This window comes from Capsicum annuum, chromosome 10 (assembly GCF_002878395.1).
Source record: "Capsicum annuum cultivar UCD-10X-F1 chromosome 10, UCD10Xv1.1, whole genome shotgun sequence".
NCBI classification, from domain to species: Eukaryota; Viridiplantae; Streptophyta; class Magnoliopsida; order Solanales; family Solanaceae; genus Capsicum; species Capsicum annuum.
In genome coordinates this window covers 181,501,794-181,526,107 of record NC_061120.1, presented here as the reverse complement: position 1 = coordinate 181,526,107, position 24,314 = coordinate 181,501,794, and the positions used below count along the sequence as shown (strand labels likewise).

Here is a 24,314-nt window from a genome sequence, read left to right as displayed (position 1 = left end):
GCCTTCCTCGACTAAGTTTCTTCGCTTTTAAATAAAATTACAATATTTATTTTTATCTGGATAATTTTTTTTAAAAAGTACTTATTTAGGCAATTTTGTTATTTTAAGTAACAATTATATATTTTCGTATACGTATATACGAAATCGTATAAATTTGTTACTTAAATAGTTATTTTACGGAAAAAATCAAATTTTAATCAAAGGTTATCTTGAAAATTAATTCAAATGAATAAAATCTTGATTTGGATATAATTTTTTCTCCAAAATAATAATTTATTTGAAAAAGTATTTGTTCGATTTTAGTAAACCAAGAAGCTCGAAATTAAATCGGTACATAATTCGTATTGAATTGTATTTCAATTTATTTAATTTTGATCATAATTGAAATCTTTTGACCAAATTGCAATGTAATTGGTCAATTGATTTTCAATATGATTAGAATTTAAATAAATAAAAATTGACTGAAATTCTATAAGGTTATTTAATAAATAGCGTAAACCTAACCTAATCCTAAACTCCAATTTCTAAATCAGTCCTGTTTAATTATGTTGTCTAGCCCAATTACCCAACCTGTCAGCCCATTTCTCTTTTAAAGAAGATTTAACCCAGCAACCCACTGCAACGGGCGATCCGGCCCAACAACAACAACTTCAGCTGCCCCAGCCGAACCGAAATGCCCCGACCCGGTCCACATGCTTTTTTTCTTTTACACAGCACAAACAACATCCATCAGGATATTGAAAAATCCAGTGGTTTTCCACCTCTCCCCTCGTCTGCCTCCTCTCTCCTCTACTCTATTTCCGTCTCCATCAACACAGCAATTGACTATCCATCACTATTGTTCAAGAAAACCAAATCCCAATGCTCTGCAATTTCAGGAAGAAATGGAGAAATGGAATATCCATCAGTTTCAAGGGGCTCTTGCCGTCGATTCGACAACTATCAAGGTTCAAACCGACGGGTCCAAGCCTCTTCGCCCCCAATCCATCACTTCTCCTTAATATCAGTCGAAAAGGTGACCCCTTTCTCTTCATTGTTGATCTCTCTGATTATCTCCTGCAATTGGTGTTCTCAAGAACATCAAAATTCAAATTTGATTTTTTTTCTCCAAGAGTCGTTGCAGTTTGGCCTATAAAAGGGGGCTTTGTTCACGCTTATGAAAAAACTTAAGAGAAAAGTGATAGAGAATTGGGGGAATATATTGAGTTCTTTCATACTCTTCCATTCACTAACTTCTCTATTATCTTTGTTTTCTTTCTTTCGGTCCCCGACGAATTTCTACCGCTTTTCATTGTTTCGTCCTGACACCTAAGGTAGAAGTTGGTGGTGAAGAGCCTTTTAGACTCCTCGTCGTCTCAGCTCACTAAACCATAAAAGGTAACCTCTCTTCCTCCCTTTCTGTTCAATTGTATTTTTCCGTTTCTCGTTTCGTTGATGTCTGGGACTATATGGCTTTGTAATGGCTAAATCCCTTTTATATATTGTTTAATTGTATGTTAATATCTGAACATTTATTATAGTCGTTTGCTTAGTCGTTATGACTGTTGAAAGAGTATAGACTAAGAGGAGCATTTTGATGGATGTTAAAGGAAGATGGAGAACGTCACATGACGTTCGTCGTTTATCTCCGTCCTCTGCTCGTAAAATACTCCAAATATCCCCATTCCTATTTTCTCCTGATGCTTCAGTTCTCTTCAAGCAAAGAGATTATTTTAAGCTCATGTTTGTGGTTCGTGGCTCTTATATTTGTTCGTGCTAAAGATTTGTTGCTGTTTTTTCTTTAATTTCCTTGGCATACTGTTTTAACATTTAATCCAAGCATGGGGTAAGAGGCTGATCATATATGCATCATAGAATGAATAATTACAGCCTTAGAGTGTTTGCTACTCCCACTTCCCTTTTTTCCTAATTCGTATAATTTTTTTCCTTTTCCGTCCGCCCCATCGATTTTTTAGAGTACTCCTATCTAGCTATTTAGTAGAAATTTGAGATGTGGGGATGTTCATGTGAGCGTTATGCAGTAAAAGAAAATATACTTTGGTGTTAGTCACTTTCACCTCTCTTTTCCTCAATAAATTTTGCATAAGTTTCTTCCCACCTGTTATTCCCTCATGAATATCTCATGTTGTTTTTATTGCTGCCCTTTTATTGTCTAAATTAGTTATTTTGACTCAAAATAAGTATATGGTTAAGGGATGCATCCATTGACACCACATATAGAAGAAGAACACTTCGTGGTGTTCATTATTCTATACCTCTCTTTTCCTCAAATACTTTGAGCAAGTTCCTCCCCTCACTCCCTTATGTGAAAGTATTTTCGTAGCCTATGTGATCAGATTTTTGTTTGAGTTCGAGTGGCCGTTGGTTTTGCTCGACTCCGTACTTGAATGCGCTCCCAAAAGAGGATGTTCTAGCCTTTCCTTTTGATCCGTTTATGGCTAGATATTTCTTTCTAGAATATGTCCCTTTGTTCCTTTATGAACTAAGTATATGATGTGCTTTCCTGGTTGAGCTTGAAGTTTTATAAAGTTGCATCCAAGTTTTAATTAAAGTCTCCAGGCAAGGATTCCTAAATGAGATAGGCTTTATGGTTAAAACTTGACTTTTTTTCTCTCTTTTGCATCTGCACTAGTAGCATAACGTAACGGGAGGCTCATTTGAGTTTGAAGGAAAGAAGTTAACATATTGTAATGTTTACTTTCACACTTTTCTTCTTGCTGAAACATACATGAGATGTGCCTGACTACATATTCCTTTAAATTAATATCATCTGTGAATTTTGGTTTTCCTTTTTCTATGCATAAAATGGTATTTCTATTTCTTGGGATCTTTGAAATAAAAGTAACAAGTTAGGTATGCACTGTCCATGAAATCTTGTCTTCTTTACATTTGCTAGCTACGAATAATGAATTAGATGTTTCAAGTTTTATGATTATTTTAACATCTTTTTTTTTTGGTCGACTATGAGCTTATAAGTATCATGTTTAACCGAGTCCTTTTTTTTTATTTTTAGAAACTTGAATAACTAATCCTTATCTTCTCTTTATTGCATGAACTCCTTTGTGAGTCCCCCGGACTCCCATTTCTCACATTCGGTTGAGTTAAACCCAACCTCCATCGAGTCAAAGCCTCAACCGAATTCACAAACGAGCTGGTATGAATTGATATACTCTGATATATGATGAATATACTCTGAATTGGTGTTGGGGTGGGGTTAAGAGGGTGTGGGTGTGGGTGTGGGTGTGGGTGTGGGTGTGGGTGTGGGTGGGGGTGTGGGTGTGGGTGGGGATGGGCGGGGTGGGGAGGGAATTTTTTTTTTTTTAATTTTTAAAATATTTTTAAAATTTTTTAAATTTTAAAAAATATTTTAAATTTTTAAAAATATTTTAAATTTTTAAAAATATTTTTAAATTAAAAAAGATGAAGGAAAAAAAGGATCCTTTTTAATTTTTTTTAAAATTTTTAAAAATATTTTTAAATTATTTTTATATTTTTGAAAATATTTTTAAATTAGTTTTAAATTTTTAAATTTAAAAAGATGGAGGGAAAAAAGGACTCTTTTTAAATTTTAATATTTTTTTAATTATTTTAATGTAAAATTGATCAAAAATTGACCCCCACTCGCACCCTCAGGCAAGTGGCTACACTCTCTTTGTTCTTTGTCCTAATTACCATAACCTTGCCACATAGGCAAGGTCAACGGTCAAAAAGTGTAAAATGTTACTTTTTGATGGGTTCAAGGGTCCAGATGATAAATATGTAAGTAGAAATGTCCAACTTACAAAATCGACATAGAACAGGGGTCCAGAAGGTCATTTTGCCTAATTAATAACATGGTTAGTTTATCATAGTGCCCCTATTAAATGATGTTTACATTTTAATTTGAAGATAAATTTTTGTCTCTTGTTGATTAATGAAAAAGGACAAGTAAAATAGAAAATCAAATTAGGAAATTTGGGACGGAGGGAGTACGTTGTATACGCAGTAGTAGTATATTGAAAAACGCAGGAAAGAAGCCACTGATATACCACAGATATACAGGGGTAAAAAATGGGCTAAAGTTCATGGAATTGGTCCAAAATTGGACAGATTTTTAATGGGCCAAAAGGGGCCCAGTTTTCACTCTTCTCTATTTAATTATCCATTTTTATTTATTTATTTGTATTTGCTTGAACACCTTAATTAATTAATCTAAGATAAGTTCCTCAAGGTGTTACCATTTTTATTTTATCTTCATTTTTGCTATCTTTACTTATTTGAATCTTCCTTTTTTTTTTTTTAAATAATAATAATAATAATAATAATAATAATAATAATAATAATAATAATAAAGCAAGAGTCATTTATGAATAGTAAAAAACACTTAGCTTTTTGAAAAAGCAAGGGTCGTTTATAAATAGTAAAGGCCAATTGTGAATAGTAAGGGCCATTTCTTGTTTTGTCCTTTGTATAGAGCATCCATTATATAAGGAGCTCATTTTTCATTTTTTAAGGACAGGTTTTAGAACTACCATTTTTTCTCTACTACTCTCTCTCCCTTGTAATATGTATCTTGGTTTGAAATAAAAGCTTTTGGTTCTGTGCACAATTCATCCATATTATGGTTATTTTTAAATTTCTGCATTTTAATTTTAATTGGAGATGGTATAAAGATGTATTCCTTTCTAGAGTGATGAAATTACCTGAGATTAATAGTTCTCATTGGAAGTCCAAGTTTATAGATGGTCTTCCCATGTTATTTGCTGAAAGAATTAGGAAAACCTTAGAGATCCTAATGTGAGTATTAACTATGAGGCTTACATCTATGATTACCTTATAAAGGTTGTTACTCAAGAAGATTTAGCTTTATGTAGTGAGATTAAGTTAAATCAATAGATTAAGAAGTATCGTCGTACTGAAAGACAATAGCTGGGAGAATTTTGTGAGCAATTTGCTATAGATATTCCCAAAACCTTTGGAGAATCTCATAAAGAGTAAGAAAAAGTACTCTAGGGAGAAAAAAGTCTAAAAAGATTGAGAAGAAGGGAAAAAGAAAAGAGGATTACAAATCCAATAAAGCTTATAGAAAGCCAAGAAGGCCAACACTTGTTACCGATGTGGTAGATTTGGTCACTTTGCAAAAGATTGCAAAGTAAAAAGTAAGATCAAGAGTCTCACTATTGATGATGATATTAAAGACTCTTTGTGTAAGATTTTGCTCAATTCCTCTCCAAAAAACTCCAGTTCGGACCATAGTGATAATGAGGAAAATGATTCAATCGATGAGGACTTGCGAGTTCTCTCCACCAAGAAGACTATATGCCTTCAGATGATGAGTGCATACTTTGCCAAGAAGGACAACCTTGTACAAACAAGGAGGATGGGGATGTTTTATACAACATCATATCCCAATTTCAATATATAGAAATTAATGTCTTGAAAGATGACAAATTAGCAGCTCTACTAGAAATGCTAAAAGACCTGGGTAAGCAGGATGATAAGCCATCCACCAGTTCTTCCCCTCTTCAGGAGGAAATGCATATTATTCCCTCCCAAAAAGGTCTTTATACCATGACCGAAGTTAATAAACTTTTAAGGGAAAGACGGAAGGTTGAAGTTATTCCAGCAACAACCCAGGACCTGAAGAATGAGATAGATAATCTCAAGAAGGGAATATCTTTCCTTAAGAGGCATAATTTGGCATTAGATCAAAGGGTTTCTGCTTTAGAAAACCCAAAATTATTACCCGCTGAGGTAGATAAGCAGGGCAGGCTGTAACTGCATTTAAGAAGGTATGATACCTTTAAGATATTTCGAAAAGACCATTAATACTGTGAGGAATGCAAATGGTCAGAAAATGGGAGTCGAATATAGAATCCCTAAAGCGTACATTTGCAAAAACAAAGTTTGTATGCCTGAAACTTTTGTTTTAGTTAAAGATATTACCGATGAGCTTATCTTAGGGAAACCTTGGTTTCTACATTTGTATTCGTTAGTCCGTTGGGATGAAAAAGGTATCATTGAAACTTTAATAATAAACATATTCAGTTTGACTGGTGTGATCCACTCTATACCAGATATTTAAATCGATGAGGACCTGCGAGTTCTCTCCACCAAGAAGACTATATGCCTTCAGATGATGAGTGCATACCTTGCCAAGAAGGACAACCTTGTACAAACAAGGAGGATGGGGATGTTTTATACAACATCATATCCCAATTTCAATATATAGAAATTAATGTCTTGAAAGATGACAAATTAGCAGCTCTACTAGAAATGCTAAAAGACCTGGGTAAGCAGGATGATAAGCCATCCACCAGTTCTTCCCCTCTTCAGGAGGAAATGCATATTATTCCCTCCCAAAAAGGTCTATATACCATGACCGAAGTTAATAAACTTTTAAGGGAAAGACGGAAGGTTGAAGTTATTCCAGCAACAACCCAGGACCTGAAGAACGAGATAGATAATCTCAAGAAGGGAATATCTTTCCTTAAGAGGCATAATTTGGCATTAGATCAAAGGGTTTCTGCTTTAGAAAACCCAAAATTATTACCCGCTGAGGTAGATAAGCAGGGCAGGCTGTAACTGCATTTAAGAAGGTATGATACCTTTAAGATATTTCAAAAAGACCACTAATACTGTGAGGAATGCAAATGGTCAGAAAATGGGAGTCGAATATAGAATCCCTAAAGCGTACATTTGCAAAAACAAAGTTTGTATGCCTGAAACTTTTGTTTTAGTTAAAGATATTACCGATGAGCTTATCTTAGGGAAACCTTGGTTTCTACATTTGTATTCGTTAGTCCGTTGGGATGAAAAAGGTATCATTGAAACCTTAATAATAAACATATTCAGTTTGAATGGTGTGATCCACTCTATACCAGATATTTAAATTTGATTAAAGAAAAGATTATTTCAAAAAAATAGGCAGATGGAATTTTTGAAAAATGAAATTTGGAGTTTGACTATCAATGAAACTCTTCAAAAACCAAAATTACTTGAAAAAATTGAGTTTCTAAAAAATCAGTTGTCAATTAAAATTTATGGGGATCATCTAAATGCATTTTGGCAAAGGAAACATGTTTTTAGTCTCCCATATGAAAATGATTTCCAAGAAGGTAATATACCGACTAAGGTCAGACCTTGTCAAATGAGTTCTGACTATTTAGAATTATGTAAAAAAGAAATTGAATCTCTTTTTCATAAGGGCCTGATTCGACCATCTAAGTCTCCATGGTCATGTACTGCTTTTTATGTGAATAAGCATGCAGAACAAGAACGAGGAGTTCCGAGGTTAGTTATCAATTACAAACCTTTGAATAAAGTCCTCAAATGGATTAGATGTCCAATTCCCAATAAGAAGGATTTATTAGATCGTTTGTATGATGCTCTAATATTTTCAAAATTTGATTTGAAATTAGGTTATTGGCAAATCCAGATATTAGAAACTACAACAACAACATACCTAGTGTATTCCCACCTAGTGGGGTCTGGGGAGGGTAGAGTGTACGCAGATCATACCACTACCTCAAGAGAAGTAGAGATACTGTTTTCGATAGACCCCTAGCTTAGGACCAATAACAGTATAACAAATACAAAAAGTAAGCGGATACAAATTAGTATGGTACACAAAACAAACTAACAATATAACAAACACAAAAGATAAGTGCATAATAAACTAGTACGGGATGTAAAAAAGCCAACACTACTAATCCCAAAAACTACAACCCCATCACTATGAACCAGAAACTGCAGACCCAAAGGAGCACTCCCCTATTACTACCGTCGCGCTCCCACTCCCTAACTCTTTATACTAATCTGTGTCCTCCACACCTTCCTATTAAGGGTCATGTCCTCTGTAAGTTCTAATTGCTCCATATTATGCCTAATCACCTTCCTCCAATATTTCTTCGGTCTGCCTCTAGCCCGCCTAAAACCATCCATAGCCAGCGTCTCACACCTCCGCACTGGAGCATCAGAGCCCTTCCTCATTATATGCCCGAACCAATGTAGCCTCACTTCTCGCAACTTATCCTCTACCGAGGCAACTTTCACCTTCTCCCGAATAATCTCATTCAAATAATCTCATTCCTCACCCTATCTTTCCTGGTATGTCCACACATCCATCGCAACATTCACATCTTTGCCACCTTCACCTTTTGGATGTGGGAGTTCTTAACTCCGCTCCATACAACAGAGCCGTCCGGATTACCACTCTGTAGAAGTTACCTTTAAGCTTCGGGGGCACTTTCTTATCACAAAGGACTCCCGAAGCGAGCCTCCACTTGCAAATCCCAATTGGGCAAAAATAATTGATGCTGATGCATCTGACATTGGATATGGTGGAATTCTCAAGCAATATTCCCCAGAAGAAAAATGTGTTCATATTGTTCAATATTATTCTGAAAAAGGGAGTGCTAGCCAAAAAAAATTATGCAACTGTAGCTAAAGAAATTTTTGCTATAGTTAAATGTGTTCTTAAATTTCAAAGTGATCTTTATAATCAAAAGTTCCTAATTAGGACTGATTGCCAAGCTGCAAAATTTATCTTTAATAAAGATTTTAAACATGATGTTTCTAAGCAAATGTTTGCAAGATGACAGGCTTTGTTAGCCCCATTTGATTTTGAAATCTAATACTTAAAAGGATCGGATAATAGTCTACCCGATTTTTTAACCAGTGAATTTTTAAGCTAATGTTTTCTCTTATGGATTTCAGGATGGCCTCACGAGGATCCTCTTCTTCTTCATTTAGAGGAAGAGGTGGAAGAAATTCACCAAAAGGCAGAGGTAATGTCCTCGTCCAAATTGAAAATCAGAGGCTGATATCCTCGAGCATTGCAAGCTCAAGTTCTTCTGGTATGAATACAGATGAACAAACATATCAAGAATTTTTTGAATTCATGAAATTCAAGTCTAAGAAATATGGGGATACTGAGGTCCCTTTCGTATTCAAGTATTATTAACGATGACAATTGGAATACTGAGTTGTATGAATGCAACAAGACAGAGGAAGTCATAATTTTCCTCGAAGACCATGATCTTAGATGGAAAGATAATCTTTGGCAGCTGATGCAAAGGTATTTGGATAATATATTTTATGCTGCGGTATCTTACAAATATCGCAAACATTATCAATCCATATATTATCTGCAATGGGTTCTGCAGAAATCCAACATTTATATGTTAATGAAGCAGTCAAAAAGGATTATAGTTATTCTAAAATTATAATCAAACAGATTTTGACTAATGAAGAATGAGGCTTGAGTACCCTAAAAGAAAGAATATATACATCCCGAACAACAGGAAGTTACTGTAAAATATAATTACTGAGATTATATGGAAAGCTTTGATAAGGTTTTCTTATGTGATAATCTTGAGAGATCTCATTCATGGTTTGTGAAAATATGCGCAAATGTGCACAAACAGAGCATACCAAATTGGTTTGCTAAATGGTGGATCTTGCATGGTCCCTTACCAAATATATTGTCTGAGCCATTTAAAAGTCTGTACAAGGATTGGATAGAAGTATCACCAATACTTCTAAAAATGCAAAAAGATAATGCATATTTTGAAGGAATATCTATGATGTATTTCTTTATTGAATTTTCAATTCAGTGGATCTTGAAGTGGTCTATAAAGGTAAAATCAAATACTAATAATTTACCATGTTTGATGCGGGTTTATTATACAAAATTTTGGAGTAAATCAAACCAGCAAACTGGTAACGGTAATGTCCATGGTCACCAACTAATTGAATCAATAAAGATAACTGTTGCAAAATATAGACAACAAAAAGAAATGGAGTCTCCTCATGAGCAGGAAGAGCTTAGCCCTTTCAAGAACATCACTAGAAAGCTTCAAATGAAGAAGGGCACAATGACAAAAGCTTGAAATTTGGCATCCTATATGGAAGAAGTCAAAAAAGATTTATTGAAAAATCTTGATCAGGAGTACACTTTAAATATGTCTATCTTTTCTGTAGGGGATTGCTTGGCTGGTGAGTCGCAGGATATCCAGAGTGATGAAGAAATAGATTTGGATGATTATTTGCGAAATTTCAAACAACCATGAAAGAATCTTCCAGCACTACAAAAAACAAAGTGGAAAAATGACATAAGAACATGGAGGGTCCTGTCAATGTTGAAATTATTGAAAGTTATGATGGCAGACAAAATGAAAACAACTTAATGAAAAAGCAAGAGTTCATTTATGAATAGTAAAGGACACTTAGCTTTCTGAAAAACAAGGGTCGTTTATAAATAGTAAAAGCCAATTGTGAATAGTAAGGGTCATTTCTTGTTTTGTCTTTTGTATAGAGCATTCATTATATAAGGAGCTCATTTTTCATTTTCCAAGGACAGGTTTTAGAACCACCACTTTCTCTTTACCACTCTCTTTCCCTTGTAATATATATCTTAGTTTGAAATAAAAGCTTTTGGTTCTGAGCACAATCCATCCATATTAAGGTTATTTTAAAATTTCTGCATTTTAATTTTAATTTTAACTTTATTATCTCTAGCAAATTCCTAGTGTTGAACTATAACAGAATATGTTACATGTATGAAATGACATCTTGTTATTAATAAGAATCGTAAACCTCCATTATTGCAGAGGTTTGTATGTTAAGATGCTGCAATTATGAGTCCAATCTTGACATTAATGTCGGATGTCCCGGTAAAGGCCGATTAGCCAGGTAGGCGTGAAGGGTCGTAATTGGGACTTGGTTGAAGATTGACTTATGACTAAGGTTAACTAACATATAGTAAAAGTACCTAGTGCGACAGTGAAGCAATCCGGTTCTTGTATGGTATCAAAGCCATGGAATACTTGTATACATAACTGTTATATGTTCAACACATCATTCCTAATGAATATCATCAGGAAGAAAAATACTATGAAAAATAGTAAAAAAGAGGAGTATGATATTCCTCGAAACTTGGATCTGCTTAATAAGTGGACGGTCCCAAAAGTGCCATCCAGAAAGTTGTACCAAATGGGAACTTTCGAGACTTTAGGTCTCAAACAGTTGTTAAAATAACTAAAGAGACACTTACAGTAGATAGTGATCATGCTACTTTCAAATTATTATCTGAAAGTGATTTTGCTCCATATCATGAAACATGTAAGTTTATGCATATTGGTTTAATTTAAGTCGTATTTAAACCACCAACCCTGAGAGGTTTGCCTGAAAGCTTTATTGCAGCTTTAAGAGATGGCAGAAATAAAAATTGGAAGAAGTCTCTTATTGGGAACGTCCAAACCAGTTTGGCTTATGGCCCGATGTATTTTAATGCATATCCTAATCTACAGATATCTCTCACTGCTGAGAATTCTTTGGATGCTTTAATTTTGAGTATTAAATTGCATGGATATAATTACATGCCTGGTACTGAGGTTATATGTATTTGCTATAGGATATATTATAAACCTCTCCATACTTTAAATCCAATGTGTAGAATGATGGATTTCAAAAATGAAACTATTTTAATAGGAACAAATTTTTGTAGATCCAAAGTTGTTACTAGGCGACTTATAAAATGAGATGAAATTGATTTTCCAAAAGAATGGATCCTTGAGGATGCAGCTCCTCCTCAAACAGATCTCAATGAAGAGATTTCAGAGGTAGAACAATCCGCTGATGGTACTGTTCGAATCAGATTTTCTGATTCATTACCTCTATTAAACAGAGTTGATGATTTGTTTGTTGCAACATCATTGAGATTAACAAGATCAACATCTTCATACATATCTCCTGTTGTTGATTATATTGTTAGATCTCCCTCTAGAGCTTCTACATCTCAGATTAGAGAAAACACTAGAATGAATAACATCAGGATTGATAATGATAATATTGTTACTGCAATTCCTGATATGAATCCAATTGAGTCCTAAATAGAATTTCCAACTGGTTTAAAATGAATCACAGCCAAATTGATTTTAGTCCAGGATCTCTGGCAAGAAATTTTTTTTTCTAAAGAATACTATAAACCTAAATGGGAATTGTTCCGAACATAGTTTTTTCAAAACTGTAGCAAAGAAGAAAAAACTGCTTTCCAGGAAGAGTTCTATGCAGATCTTTCTGTGCATAGTAAAATAATTGCTTTCGTGCCCTAATTTATGGCCAGATATGTGGATAATTATATTTCCATGCTAGCTAGGGAGTTTAAATTACCTACCGGAGAAACTACTGCTTCAGTATTCTCTCTCCAGCAGTCCTTTCAAATCGAAAGAGACAACAAGTTAGTTTATTTTACAGTCTTTGTTATGATGATGGATAATGATACTGCCCTAATAACTGCCCAAAATATCAATACAATGCTAAAACAGAATAACTATGCTAACTATTAAATGAGCATCTTGGGAGAGCAAATGATTTCTCTATATAAGTCCTATCTGATTTTTGGATAGAGCTTAGTATTACTAAGCAAATAGACCTTAAACTTAAGGACCCTGAGGTCCTGGCTACTCCAACCATCCAACCTCTCCCTGAAATCCAAGATTTCAAGTTATCTATTGACTTGGATAATATCAAAAAGTTGCTAGAAGAAAAATTTCGTGGATTAAAGATAAATCCTATCCATGATGAAAATTTTGCAGGAGACAACGATGGGCATGCTACTCCTGTTGAGATAAATAAGATCTCAGATAAATTTGCTAGAAAAGCCTACCCAAAAGATGTTTTATTATCCTAGATCAACTCTTCAGGATGTTCTATTTGAAGATCAAGGATTATATGTCCTCAATAGTTTCAGAGGTGATGAAATCTACGAGTGGAATGTAGATGACTTATCTGATAGATAGATATCTATAATGGTACATAGAATGTTGATGTACAATACCATATATAAAGCCCTTTCGAAAACTAATGATAGGGGCATTGCCGAAATCAGGTTTTACTGGTCAACTTAAAGGCTGGTGGGATAATTATCTTATCCAAGACCAGAAAACCAAAATCATCCAGTCTGTATAGTAGTACATGACCAAAGAGAGTTAGATGGTCGAATCAGGCCCTTATGCAAAAGAGATTAGCCAATCATAGGCTAGAGATAATAAAGTGTAAATTAAAATTAAAATGCAGAAATTTAAAAATAACCTTAATATGGATGGACTGTGCTCAAAACCAAAAACTTTTATTTCAAACCGAGATATATATTACAATGGAAAGAGAGTGGTGGTTCTAAAACTTGTCTTTAAAAAATGAAAAATGTGCTCCTTATATAATGGATGCTCTATACAAAAGACAAAGCAAGAAATGACCTTTACTATTCATAATCGACCTTTAGAGGGACATCGAACCGGATCGCTTCACTGTCGCACTAGGTACTTTTACTATATGTTAGTTAACCTTAGTCATGAATCAATCTTAAACCAAGTCCCAACTACGGTCCTTCACGCCCACCTAGCTAATCGGCCTTTACAGGGACATCCGGCATTAATGTCAAAATTGAACTCATAATTGCAGCATCTTAACATACAACCTCTGCAACAATCGAGGTTTATGATTCTTATTAATAACAAGATGCCATTTCATACATGTAACATATTCTGTTATAGTTCAACACTAGGAATTTAGCCCATCATAGGCTAGAGATAATAAAGTTAAAATTAAAATTTAAATGCAGAAATTTAAAAATAACCTTAATATGGATGGATTGTGCTCAGAACAAAAAGATTTTATTTCAAACCAAGATATATATTATAAGGAAGAGAGAGTAGTAGTAGAGAGAAAGTGGTGGTTCTAAAACCTGTCCTTAAAAAAATAAAAAATGAGCTCCTTATATAATAGATGCTCTATACAAAAGACAAAACAAGAAATGACCCTTACTATTCACAATTGGCTTTTACTATTTATAAACGACCCTTGTTTTTTCAAAAAGCTAAGTGTCCTTTACTATTCATAAATGACTCTTGCTTTTTCATTAAGCTGTTTTCATTTTGTCTGCCATCATAGCTTTTAATAATTTCAACATTGGCGGGACCCTTCATGTTCTTATGTCATTTTCCCCTTTGTTCTTTGCAGTGCTGGAAAATTCTTCTATGGTTGTTTGAAATTTTCGCAAATAATCATCCAGATCTATTTCTTCATCACTCTGGATATCCTGCAGGTCACCAGCCAAGCAATCCCCTGCAGAAGAGATGGACATATCTGAAGTGTACTCCTGATCAAGATTTTTCAATAAATCCTTTTTGACTTCTTCCATATAGGATGCCAAAATCTCAGCTTTGGTCATTGTGCCCTTCTTTATTTGGAACTTTCTAGTGATGTTCTTGAAAGGCTAAGCTCTTCCTGTTCATGAGGAGACTCCATTTCTTTTTGTTGCCTATATTTTGCAACAGTCATCTTTATTGATTCAATTAGTTGGTGACCATGGACATTACCGTCACCGGTTTGCTGGTTTAGTTTACTCCAAAATTTTGTATCATAAGCTCGCATCAAACATGCTAAATTATCAGTATTTGATTTTACCTTTATGGACCACTTCAAGATCCATGAAATTGAAAATTCAATAAAGAAATATATCATAAATATTCCTTCAAAATATGCATTATCTTTTTGCATTTTTAGAAGTATTGGTGATACTTCTATCCAATCTTTGTACAAACTCTTAAATGGCTCAGGCAATATCTTTGGTGAGGGACCATGCAAGATCCACCATTTAGCAAACCAATTTGGTATGCTCTGTTTGTGCACATTTGCACATATTTTCACAAACCATGAATGAGATATCTCAGGATTCTCACATAAGAAAACCTTCTCAAAGCTTTCCATATAATTCCAGTTATTATATTTTACAGCAACTTTCTGCTGTTCGGGATGTATATATTCTCTTTCTTTTAGAGTACTAAAGCCCCATTCTTCATGAGTCAAAATCTGTTTGATTATAATTTTAGAATAACTATAATCCTTTTGGACTGCTTCATTAGCATATAAATGTTGGATTTCTGCAGAACCCATTGCAGATAATATGGATTGATAATGTTTGCGATATTTGTAAGATATCGCAACATAAAACGTATTATCTAAATACCCTTGCATCAGCTGCCAAAGATTATCTTTCCATCTAAGATCATGATTTTCGAAGAAAATTATGACTTCCTCTGTCTTGTTGCGTTCATACAACCCAGTATTCCTATTGTCATCTTTAATAATACTTGAATACGAAGGGACCTCATTATCCCCTTGTTTCTTAGACTTGAATTTCATGAATTCTAAAAATTCTTGATATGTCTGTTCATCTGTATTCATACCAGAAGAACTTGAGCTTCCAATGCTCGAGGATATTAGCCTCTGATTTTCAATTTGGGCGAGGACATTACCTCTGCCTTTTGGTGAATTTCTTCCACCTCTTCCTCTGAATGAAGAAGAAGATCCTCGTGAGGCCATCCTGAAATCCATAAGAGAAAACATTAGCTTAAAAATTCACTGGTTGAAAAATCGGGTAGACTATTATCCGATCCTTTTAAGTATTAGATTTCAAAATCAAATGGGCTAACAAAGCCTGCCATCTTGCAAATATTTGCTTAGAAACATCATGTTTAAAATCTTTATTAAGATAAATTTTGCAGCTTGGCAATCAATCTTAATCAGGAAATTTTGATTCCAATGATCGCTTTGGAATTTAAGAACACATTTAACTATTACAAGAATTTCTTTAGCTACAGTTGCATAATTTTTCTGGCTGGCACTCCATTTTTCAGAATAATGTTGAACAATATGAACACGTTTTTCTTCTGGGGAATATTGCTTGAGAATTCCACCATATCTAATGTTTGAAGCATCAATATCTATTATTTTTGTCCAATTGGGATTTGCAAGTGTAAGGCATGGTAGATTTTCAACTTTAGCCTTAATATTTCTTACCACAGTAGTATAGCTCAACGGATACAGTTGTAGAAACCAAGGTTTCCCTAAGATAAACTCATCAGTAATATCTTTAACTAAAACAAAAGTTTCAGGCATACAAACTTTGTTTTTGCAACTGTACACTTTAGGGATTTTATATTCGACTCCTTTTTTTTGACCACTTGCGTTCCTCACAGTATTAGTGGTCTTTTCGAAATATTTTGAAGGTATCATACCTTCTTGAATGCAGTTACAACCTGCCCCACTATCAATGAGAGCTGTAAATTCCTTCTTATAGTTGTAATCAATAAGAAGGGTGACCTTAGCATAGAAGTGTTGGTGAGCAGCTCCTTCTAAGGTTTTAAGGAAATCTCCATTAGGGAGAGTTTGACTATCCTCAGTGGGTAATAATTTTGAATTTTCTAAAGCAGAAACCCTTTGATCTAATGCCAAATTATGACTCTTAAGGAAAGATATTTCCTTCTTGAGATTATCTATGTCAATCTTCAGGTCCTGGGTTATTGCTGAAATAACTTCAGTCATGGTATAAGGACCTTTTTGGGAGGGAATAATATGCATTTCCTTTTGAATAGGGGAAGAACTAGTGGATGGCTTATCATCTTGCTTACTCAGGTCTTTTAGCATTTCTAGTAGAGCTGCTAATTTGTCATCTTTCAAGACATTAATTTCTATATCTTGAAATTTGGATATGATGTTGTATAAAACATCCTCCTCCTCCTTGGTTTACAAGGTTGTCCTTCTTGGCAAGGTATGCACTCATCATCTGAAGGCATATAGTCTTCTTGATGAAGAATTCGCAGGTCCTCATCGGTTGAATCATTTTCCTCATTATCACTATGGTTTGGACTGGAGTTTTCCGGAGAGGAATTGAGCAAAATCTTACACAGAGAGTCTTTAATATCATCATCAATAGTGAAACTCTTGATCTTGCTTTTTACTTTGCAGTCTTTTGCAAAGTGACCAAATCTACCATATCGGTAACAAGTGTTGGCCTTCTTGGCTTTTCTATAAGTCTTTTTGGATTTGCAATACTTTTTTTTTCCTTTTTCTCATTCTTTTTCGATTTTTTCTCCTCAGATTACTTTTTCTTACTCTTATGAGATTCTCTAGAGGTTTTGGAAATATCTATGACAAATTGCTCACAAAATTCTCCCAGCTGTTGTCTCTCAGTAAGACGATACTTCTTAATCTGTTGGTTTAACTTAATCTCACTACATAATGCTAAACCTTCTTGAGTAACAACCTTTATAAGGTTACCGTAGGTGTAAGCCTCATAGTTAATACTCACATTTGGACCTTTAAGGGTTTTCCTAATTCTTTCAGCAAATAACATGAGGAGACCATATATAAACTTGGACTTCCAATGAGAACTATTACTCTCAGGTAATTTCATCACTCTAGAAAGGAATACATCTTTATATCATCTCCAAGATGTCAAAGTCTTACATCTAAGATTTTGGAGCAGAGTCCTAATACTATCACTATTATCGGATCATCTTCTAGAAAAGTGTTCAATATTATTAATAATTAGAGTATAAACAACGTTCATGACCTCTTGACCATCTTCTCTCTTTACTATAGACTGGATGATTTTGGCTTTTTGGTCTTGGGTAAGATAATTATTCCACCAGCCTTTAAGCTGACCAGTAAAACCTGCCGTAATCATTTCGGCAATCATTAGCTTTCGGAAGAGCTTTACATATGGTACTGTACATCAACATTCTATGTACCATTGTAGATATCTGTCTATCGGATAAGCCATATACATTCCACTCGTAGATTTCATCACCTCCGAAACTATTGGGGACATATAATCCTTATTCTTCAAATAGAATATTCTGAGGAGTTGGTCTAGGATAATAAAACATCTTTTGGGTAGGGTTTCTAGCAAATTTATGTGAGATCTTATTTATCTCTACAGGAGTAGTATGCCTACCGTTGTCTCCTGCAAAATTTTCATCGTGGATAGGATTTATCTTTAATCCACGAAATTTTTCTTCTAGCAACTTTTCAATATTATCCAAGTCACTAGATAACTTGAAATCTTGGATTTCAGGGGGAGGTTGGATGGTTGGAGTAGTCAGGACCCCAGGGTCCTTAAGTTTAAGGTCTAGTTGCTTAGTATTACTAAGCTCAATCCTTTTTAAATCAGATAGGACCTTATCAATTTTCTCATGTAGAGAAATTATTTGCTCTCCCAAGGTGCTCATATAATAGTTAGCATAGTTATGTTGTTTTAGCATTGTATTGACATTTTGGGCAGTTATTAGGGCAGTATCATTATCCATCAGCTTAGCAAAAGCTGTAAAATGAACTACCTTGTTGTCTCTTTCGATTTGAAAGGGCTGGTGGGGAGGGAATACTGTAGTAGTTTCTCTAGTAGGTAATTTAAACTCCCTAACTAGCATGGAAATATAATTATCCACATATCTGGCCATAAACCAGGGCACAAAAGCAATTATTTTACTATGCACAGAAAGATCTGCATAGAGTTTTTCCTGGAAAGCAGTTTTTTCTTCTTTACTAAAGTTCTAAAAAAATTATGTACGGAACAATTCCCATCTAGGTTTATAGAATTCTTTAGAAATTCTTTTTCTTGTCAGAGATCCTGGACTAAAATCAATTTGGTTGTGATTCATTTTAAACCAGTTGGAAATTTCATTTCGGATTCAGTTGGATCCATATCAGGAATTACAGTAACAATATTATTATTATCAATCCTGATGCGATTCATTCTAGTGCTTTCTCTAATCTGAGATGTAGAAGCTCTAGAGGGAGATCTAACAATATAATCAACAGGAGATATGTATGAAGATGCTGATCTTGTTAATCTTGATGATGTTGCAACACACAAATCATCAGCTCTGTTTAATAGAGGTAATGTATCAGAAAATCTGATTCGAACAGTACTATCAGCAGATTGTTCTACCTCTGAAATCTCTTCATTGAGATCTGTTTGAGGAGGAGCTGCATCCTCAAGGATCCATTCTTTTGGGAAATCAATTTCATTCCATTTTATAGGTCGCCTAGTAACAACTTTGGATCTACAAAAATTTGTTTCCATTAAAATAGTTTCATTTTTGAAATTCATCTTTCTACACATTGGATTTAAAGTATGGAGAGGTTTATAATATATCCTATAACAAATACATATAACCTCAGTACCAGGCATGTAATAATATCCATGCAATTTAATACTCAGAATTAAAGCATCCAAAGAATTTTCATTAGTGAGAGATATCTGTAGATTAGGATATGTATTAAGATACACCGGGCCATAAGCCAAACTGGTTTGAACTGTCCCAATAAGAGACTTCTTTCAATTTTTATTTCTGCCATCTCTTAAAACTGCATGAAAGCTTTCAGGCAAACCTCTCAAGATTAGTGGTTTAAATGCGATTTGAATTAAATCAGTATGCATAAACTTACATGTTTCACGATATGGAGCAAAATCACTTTCAGATAATAATTTGAAAGTAGCATGATCACCATCTACTGTAAATGTCTGTTAAGTTGTTTTAACAACTTGTTTGAGAGCTAAAGTCTCGAAAGTTCCCATTTGGTACAACTTTCTGGGTGGCACTTTTGGGATCGTCCACTTATTAAGCAGATCCAAGTGCTGAGGAATATCATATTAAACAGATCCAAGTGCTGAGGAATATCATACTCCTCTTTCTTACTGTTTTTCACAATATTTTTCTTCCTGATGATATTCATTAGGAATGATGTGTTGAACATATAACAGTTATGCATACAAGTATTTCATGACTCTGATACCATACAAGAACCGGATCGCTTCACTGTCGCACTAGGTACCTTTACTATATGTTAGTTAAAATAATAATAATAATAATAATATGAGAATAAAAATTATAATGTTTAAATAAAGGAATAAACATTGAATTTTATGTTAATCTTTTGAAAACATGTCTTTCACATTAAGATGACCTTTTTTTTTTTTTCATGTATTAATTAATTTAATTTAGACTAAAGAGAATTTTCTTAAACATAAAAAAGAAATAGTTTTTTTTTTCTTCAATTAGTTAGCTAAAAATAGACTATTGAACAAAATAAAAGCTATTTAAAAAAAATCACTCGATTCAGGTTTGATATTTTCATAATAAATAAATAAATAAATTCGTAAAGTTAGCCACCCTATTAAGTTAGTTAAAATATTTTGGTCAACCGTTTTAAAACAGTGGTTCTTAAATGCCTTAAAACTCTTCTTAGGACGTTAATTGAACTCTTATCTATTTTCTCTAATTTTAAAAGTTTATTTCTGTTTTTGAACCTTTTAAATTTTTTAAAGTTTTTTTTGATTTTTCTATAAAAATTAAGTGGCGACTCTAAAAATGATTTAAGAAGTCAAGAATCATTTTCTTTCAAATAATTTATCTTTCCTTTGATAAATCCAAAAAAGATAAAACAATTAATTTGTTTAAAATAAAAAGTTATACTTATATTTTTATTGGGTTCTGTTTTCCTAGTTTTTTTTTCGCGCACGATTTTATTTTAGTCTTGTTTCAGTTAGATCATTGTAGTGTAGTATTTGTTAGGATTTACATTCTAGTTATTTATTTAATTTTTTTTGTATCGAAATAGTGAAGCAAGAGTCAGTATGATTACAAAAATTTTCAAGTCTCAAATCACTTCAGATTTTGCTTTAGTATGCTCTCTTCCATGTCCAGTTATTCTCAAATCACAGCGATGTTACTTCTTCTGGACCATATCAAATAAAGACAAAAAAAAAAAGAGAATATTTGGATTTTCTTGAATCCGACCTTGTTAAAAAAAAATAAAATTTCAGATTATCATCCTAATCTGCGTGATAGGGCAATGATATATTAAAAAAAAGACCTTGTAAATTTTGAGAATCCATGAATTTAAAATTTTGAATCCCTCTATCAATTTACAGATTTTTTAAATGTAAAAATGAAGATATCTATGTATAAAAGTAAATACATATCTATAATGTAAAAGTGAACATCTCTCTTAAAAGATATAAAACTTAAAATAATGTGACCTAAAAGTAAATTCTCATAATAAACTGCTTTGATGGTTTTCATTTCTTTATTAGTTAAATACTAGTAATAAGAAAGATGATTGGGTGTCTCTTAGGGTATACTAGTATCTGCGCAATGTGCGGATAATATTTAAAGAAAATAATAATAAAAATATAGATTAAAAAAATAGTTTAGATCTACAAATTTACCAAATGAATATGAAGAAAAGTCAAAATTTTCTATTAAAAAAAGCAATCAGTTGATTCCCAATTATATTTCTTACATTTTTCTTTTATCATATATGTTTTCTAGTGATACTATTTTATCAAAAGTTTATAATTTAACGATGATGAAATTTACTACTCAATAACTTACTTTTTGTTTCAAATTCTTATTGTCTTACTCATTAGATAATCCTACAACAATAAATTATATCTAAATAGAGAAGTTATCAAACTTACCAAATTATTTTTCTCACGAAAAAAGAATATTGTGTAAATTCATTTTAGCAAATGATTTTCTTGTTTCAAGCATATGTTGTGAATGGAGTATTTAACCTTCTAATGCGCTTTTTCTTTTACCGATTTCTTATAAGTAAAAATGAAAATCTCTCTATATAAAAATGAATACATAAAAGTTAACATCTCTTGTAAAAAGGATATGAAACTAAAAAAATGTGACCTAAAAGTAAATTCTCACAATTAACTGCTTTGATGATCTTCATTTCATTATTAGTCAAATACTAGCTAGTAATAAGAAAGATGATTGGGTGTGTTTTAGGGTATATTTTCTTACGCTAATTGATTTCCTAGTAGTAGATCTCAAAAGGTGATCTCTAATATTAGATTTTTCAGGAATATCTATATTAGAGATCCACTTAGGGGTTCAATTTCTTTCCACTTTGGAAGAAAAATAAGAGAACCACTTATGGAGTTAATTTCTTTTCTTTTTGGAAGAAATATAATTACCATCTTGCTGTATTTTTTCTTTAACAAATTTCTTTTTAAATAGTGTTTAAGGATAGGTTATTTAACTTGATCTTTTTTGTTGAATTTATATCACTAGATAGAGCATCTATTGATTCTTTTAGTAATACTTGGTAAAATAAAATTTCAATGTAAACAAGAACAAATAAGTGACCGGGGATAGACCTTACTGTACCAATCAGACAACCTTAATGAGGTAACGAATTAGAGGTAGTATTGACCTTACTTTTTTCTTCTCTCATTTTCACATCAATAACCAAATATATACGCAATTAAGTTCAGTTTCAGCAACTTTAGGGATATTGTTTTTCTTCTAGTCTCTAGAGTAAAAAAGTTCGTACACTTTAAAAAAAAAAAAAGAAAATAAATCTTATCTAACTTTTTAAAGTGAAATTTATTCAATTCCATTCCAAGGAAATATATTTTTCATCTTACTATAATCGTTGCCACTATTTGAACTACATTTTCGTATAAATTTTTAACACGAAATTATTGAGTCTTAAGGTGGACTAAACACAACAACAATAACATGCCCAGTATATTTCCACCAAGTGGGGTTTGGGGAGGGTAAGCGTACGAAGTACATATCACTACCTCAGATGTGAGATAGAGAGGCTATTTCCGATAGACCCCCGGCTCAAAATAAAACAATCTAGACAAAGAAAGAGTCAGATGCTATAATAGCTCAAAAACAATCTTTCATCATGTGATTTCAAGATTAGTTTATGCAGCTAAACCAAATCGCATACACCACAAAAGAATAGAAACCAAAAACCTTAAAAAGGACAACAAATACTATAAGATCAGATGCTATAAGGTGGACTAAAAACAAAATTCGATTTATCCGTTAAGGAAAAAAAATACTTCGCTGTAAATGCATCCATTCAATTTGCCCCATTTTCACCTAAATTGGTCAAAATACATAGTTTTTTTTTACTTTTCGTGAAAAATTATATATGTAGAGCAACTAATTATATATTGCCTAAATGCAATGAATCACACTTCTCTTTGTAGGTATAGAATATAGATAGAGCGTTATGTACATTGGTTTAATACTTCAATCGAATCATACAACTAATTAATCAATTCAAATATCTTTTAATTCAATATTCCTTCCTTATTATTCGTGGTTCTTAATTTGTCAACGGAAAAGGTACGAATATACCCTTGAATTTTGATAAATGGTATAGATATACTCCTCGTTATACTCTAGGTACATATGTACCCTCGCCGTTAATGAAAATGTAGGAATATACCCTTATCACTAACGGAGGGATACGTGTCGATTTTCTATTCTCTAGTCTTTTCTAATTAAATTCAGTTAAAATAAATTTCAAATCCAACCCAAATTAAAATTAAACCCGACCCAAATTAAAACACCACCCGTTTATGAATCCCGGGCTTCTAGGAAAGTTGATAAAGCCATCAAGAGCATCTGGATCGTGGTGCAGGCTTGCATTTTTTGGTGTATTTAGCGTGAAAGGAATCTTAGATGTTACAATGCAGTATCAACTCCCTAACATCTGGGTTTTTGATTAGCCGTTTTAGTTGGGGAAATCTTTCCCCAGTAAATAATCTGACCACTATTTGGAACTTGTCATCTCCTTAGTTTTATTATACTCTTTGTGTTTCAGAGCTGATATTTTCTCAGTTTGGAATTTCTGCATCTTCTTGATGCCTTTAAATGGTAGTTCACTTATTTCATCAAAAAAAAAACTGCTGATTTTGACCTTTAAATCTTTAATGTTTTTTCAGTTTGGTTTTGACCAATATCTCTCCTGACGTTTACAATCCATGAGACTTTTCGAGTTTAGTTCTGATATCAGTGTGAATATATTGATTTAAGGAGTGAGGAAAAATTCTCTGGAAATCCTTAGCAGTTGTACGTTTGAGTTGGCTAGTGTAATGATTACAGTTGATGTCTCGTATGAAAGACTTAAACTATTGATATTGTACCCTCATGTTTCTGTTGTTTTTCTGCAGCTTGCAATTTTGCTGAAGGCAGGTGGATTGCAGACAGAAGGCGACCATTGCAGACAGTCGGGTGGTGTTTTAATTTGGGTCGGGTTTGATTTTAATTTGGATTGGATTTGGAATTTATTTTAACTGAATTTAATTAAAAAAGGCTAGTGAATAGAAAATCGACACGTGTCTCTCCGTTAATGATAAGGGTATATTTGGACATTTTCATTAATGGCGAGAATATATATGTACCTAAATTATAACGAGGGGTATATCTGTGCCATTTATCAAAGTTCGGGATATATTCGTACCTTTTCCGATTTGTCAATGCTAATTTAAGTATGTTTTCACCACTCAGACTTTCTTGAGTAAGTTTGAGAATCCACAAAGGAAATACTGAATTTCATATTTTCCCTAATCATTTGATTACAATTAATAAAACAATAATTATTATGTGGAAGTTAGTTGTTTACTAATTCCCAACACATATCAAAGATGCATACATTTTAGTAGTAGA

General features: G+C 33.2%; 1 protein-coding gene across 32 annotated transcripts; it reads left to right on the top strand.

Annotated features, from left to right (window-relative positions):
• The first annotated feature begins 651 nt into the window (after positions 1–651).
• Positions 652–24,107, top strand: LOC124888155. Of its 32 annotated transcripts, XR_007046229.1 has the most exons (6): positions 722–1,015; positions 1,318–1,377; positions 8,698–8,768; positions 8,850–9,058; positions 14,002–15,421; positions 23,819–24,107. XR_007046229.1 is itself a non-coding variant. In XM_047398595.1 (3 exons), the coding sequence occupies exons 1-3, from the start codon at positions 3,051–3,053 to the stop codon at positions 23,905–23,907; spliced, it is 264 nt and encodes an 87-aa protein (XP_047254551.1). In that variant the 5' UTR covers positions 1,384–3,050; the 3' UTR covers positions 23,908–24,107. The 32 variants fall into 32 exon arrangements, 2 of the variants coding, with proteins under 2 accessions (XP_047254550.1, XP_047254551.1); XR_007046227.1 differs by lacking the exon at positions 8,850–9,058; XR_007046225.1 differs by lacking the exon at positions 8,850–9,058 and having other exon boundaries at positions 8,698–8,837.
• Positions 24,108–24,314: the final 207 nt, after the last annotated feature.